At 45.3% G+C, this 3,565-nt stretch overlaps 1 protein-coding gene across 1 annotated transcript in view; it reads right to left on the reverse strand.

Moving 5' to 3' along the window:
- Window positions 1-2,537: 2,537 nt before the first annotated feature.
- Window positions 2,538-3,565, reverse strand: part of Evc2 (EvC ciliary complex subunit 2) — a 95,561-nt gene continuing 94,533 nt past the window's right edge. The window contains exon 20 of the mRNA XM_028758207.1: window positions 2,538-3,164. Within this exon, the coding sequence (XP_028614040.1) occupies window positions 2,897-3,164 (268 nt within the window). The 3' untranslated portion in view covers window positions 2,538-2,896. The remainder of the gene's footprint in view (window positions 3,165-3,565) is intronic.

The raw sequence follows: 3,565 nt of genomic DNA on the forward strand, positions 1-3,565 counted from the left end.
TTCATCAGCATAATTAAGAAGCTAGAAAGCAGTGATAAAACTAATGCATAATATTATATTATGTCTGTCAAATATCTATCCAGGCAGCCACTGGCTGCTGTCCCGTGGGCATTGGCGGGTTGCAGGCACCAGGAAGTGGCATTTTGTCAGCATCTCAGAGGAGCAGTTTCAGCTTCAGTGATTAAGTGTGGAGATGTTTACCCAAGGCCCCACAGCCTGTCACTAAGGCACACTGGGCCCAAGGACAGGCCTGTCTAAGGACAGTGGCCACCTAAGACCCCCCTCAGTCTCTGGGCTTCTTGATGCTCTGACTTAAAGCATTTACAGGTTTTCAAATGCTGTCCTCAACCTGTGTACTTGGTGACACACTTTCCAGTTATCTCAGGGAACAGAGCGGCATTGTAAGTATACATTTGGTGTCTACTCCATTATAGCTAATAAAGTTTTATTTAAAGCCTAGTCATTCAGTGCATTTGAATTTATGGACAAGGACATTAAAGCCAGGGGAGGTGAAATTAAAAGCCTGGGGTCAGACACTTTTTTAGGTGTCAGAACCAACAATGAACAAGGAACTTTGATTCTGAACTCTGAGGCCTGGGGCGGGGGGCATTAAATAAAGCAACACATGTACCATGCTTACAGAAAACTGATGGCATCGCTTTGTCTCCTCTTTCCTGATGGTCTATACTGAAGATGGAACCCAAGGCCTCATAAATGAGAGGTAAGCATTAAACCATTGCACTGTGTCTGAGCCTTGAGAAAATCTTCTGACAGAAGCTGGACCTTGGCTTGGCTGTCTCCACACCTCATTTCTTTTCCTACCTTCAGTCCACCCTTTACAGCCTGAGTTTCTGTATCTAGGAACTCAGTCAAATGTGGATTTTAAAATAATTTTAGTTGAGCTTGTATTGAATGCACAAGGCTTTTTTTCTTGTCATTATTTCCTAAGCAGCTGTCTAAGTGTGATTTTTTTTTAGCACACCTCCATTGCATCAGACATCGTAAGTCATACAGACATGAGTTTAAGTGTGTTTGAGGATGGTGAGGGTTCTGTGCACATTCAATACCATTTTATGGAAGGGGCTGAGCTTTGTGGTGTTGGCAGCTGTACTTGGCCCTTAAGCTGGTGCCCCACCGCTACATTTGTTTATCTGCTTCTACTAACAGTATTAGCAGGCCTCTTTCTAGAAAATTCCGTGCTCTCGGTGTGTTCAGTCATGATGTATCATCCACACATTGGTTTTCTGCTCTGGGAGATGATGTTTATGCACACACATACACCCCCCCCCTCTCTCTCACACACACACACACACACACACACACACACACACACACAGAGAGAGAGAGAGAGAGAGAGAGAGAGAGAGAGAGAGAGAGAGAGATTCACACAGTCCCTCCCCCTCAAGCACCATTTTAAGTAGATATTTGACATATACTTTATTATGCCTAATAAAGTTTTATTTAAAACTCAGCATTTGAGTTTTAATTGGATTTTCTTCTTGGTAAAATTTTGTTTTCCCCAGGTCAGTCATTGATGTGCACTGTGCTAAAGATTTAAAAACAAAATAAGACCCCTTTATTTCAGAGGTGCAGAATGAACTATTGATGGCAAGATTGTAGGAAGCCTGGGAATTGTGTTTGGACAGCTGTAGTGGGGAGGGGATGGGAGTTGGGGGTGTGCTTCTGGTCCTCACAGAATGAAGGAAGTACCTCGGCCTTTTCTAGTTCCTCCACCATTAGGCAGATACCACATCACTGAGTGCAGTCTCCCAGATGCACTGTGGCCCACAGCACTGGGAGGCCTAAAGATACAAGGGAGACCACAATTACTCTTGAACCTCAATATCACAAAGTGAACAGTCATTCTTCCTCTGTCTATGCCTCACCCACTGCATATCCCATGAAGAAAATCAGTCCTCTCTGGGATACAAACTCCTCCCTTTGTGTCTCTACTAATGGAGTGATGTGGCTGGCCTGCTCCTTAGGATGGTACCCTGTGGCCAGGATATCGGTGCTAAGAGTCCTTAAAGGAAGCTCAGGGTGGGGGCATAGCTGCAGTTCAGAAACATCATTAGTGATCTGATCTTCCCTTGTGGTCACAGGATTCCCTTCTTATTAACTTCCTGCTCCAAAGAGACATGAAAGGCCTGGCCACTATCATGAGCACGAGAGTATCAGGACACACAGCAGGTCTGTGTAAGCTATGAAGGATGGAGGTGGCTTCTCAGTATCTGCAGAGATGGAGCCTTGAACATGTCCATTGACTGAGACCCAGAGAATAGACCAAGGCTTGGGCCACAGACATGAGACTTTGCTCTACTACTTAAGAACTTTAGGGCCCTACTTTTCCTGAATATCCTCACTGCAAAATGAGAAAAATAACTACCTTGAACTGGCAACTCAAGGGCTGGCACATTTGGGCCACTATAGGAAAGGGTGGGTCTTTCTGTAGGAGCCCGCCATGGGGAGCCAAAGCACAGATGAAAGCAACCACGAATTCCCCCATATAAAGCAAAAATGAGGTCCACTATCATACATCAATTTTTAAAGTTCCCTTTATGGAAAAACAGAGCACGTAACACACATTGTAAGAATAGAGAGCTGCACCTTCCTCACATAAACTGGGTGGGGCCCATCTGAGCAACAGGCAGTGGTCTGTGGGGGAAGGTGGGGTGAGGTGGGTTTCCTCTAGATCTTGTTAATATGGACTTAGAAAAAAGGTATGTTTTTGTCCTGTGGCACAAAACCTGAGTACTGGAGAGCCAATTTGTGTGGCACTGTGTCTATGCTGCAAGCATGTATATATGCCAAATGGTATGATACAGACAGACATACCAACCAAAGGCTGGAGGAAAGATGCACCTGTCTTGAGATGCCCCCTGGTGCTTCCCTTGGGTCAGTCTAAGCCCAAGGCTCTGCTGGCCTTCTTGGCATTCAGAAAATTCTTTTTCCTCCTTGGAGGAACACGCAGAGAGATCTCGGGCTCCTTTGGACTTCTGAATATAAAGATCTTTTCTCCTGTGTTTAATATGTCCATAGTGTCTGCCCCTGTGATGGGGATGGGAGCCAGCTCTCCAATGGGCTCCAGGGACAGATGCGGCCAGCTTCCTTTCCCAGGGAACATCACCCTTTCCTGGACAGGAACATACATCTTCTTCAATATGCTGTAGAAAGAAAAGAAGGTCAGATTCTGCATTCGGGGCCCATTCTGATCCTCCCCAGTGTTCTGCCATTTCCCTAGGAGTACCCTGCATTAGGTCCTGACACCCCAAATAAATGTCATTTTACTTTTGTATTTGTGTCAGTGTGGGTTCTGACAACCAAATTCTAGTCCTGTCAAGAATTCTGTTGTAGTCACTATTCTGTTGCTGTGAAGAGACACTGAAGCCAAGACAATCATTACAAAAGAAAGCATTTAAGTGGGGGCTTGCTTACAGTTTCAAAGGTTTAGTCCTTTATCATCGTGGCAGGAGGTTGGTGGCATGCTCGGTGCTAGAGCAATGCCTGAAAGCTACATAGTAATCCTCAGGCCAGGAGAGAGAGAGAGAGAGAGAGAGAGAGAGAG

This window comes from Grammomys surdaster, unplaced genomic scaffold (assembly GCF_004785775.1).
Source record: "Grammomys surdaster isolate TR1022 unplaced genomic scaffold, NIH_TR_1.0 126187, whole genome shotgun sequence".
Taxonomy (NCBI): domain Eukaryota; kingdom Metazoa; phylum Chordata; class Mammalia; order Rodentia; family Muridae; genus Grammomys; species Grammomys surdaster.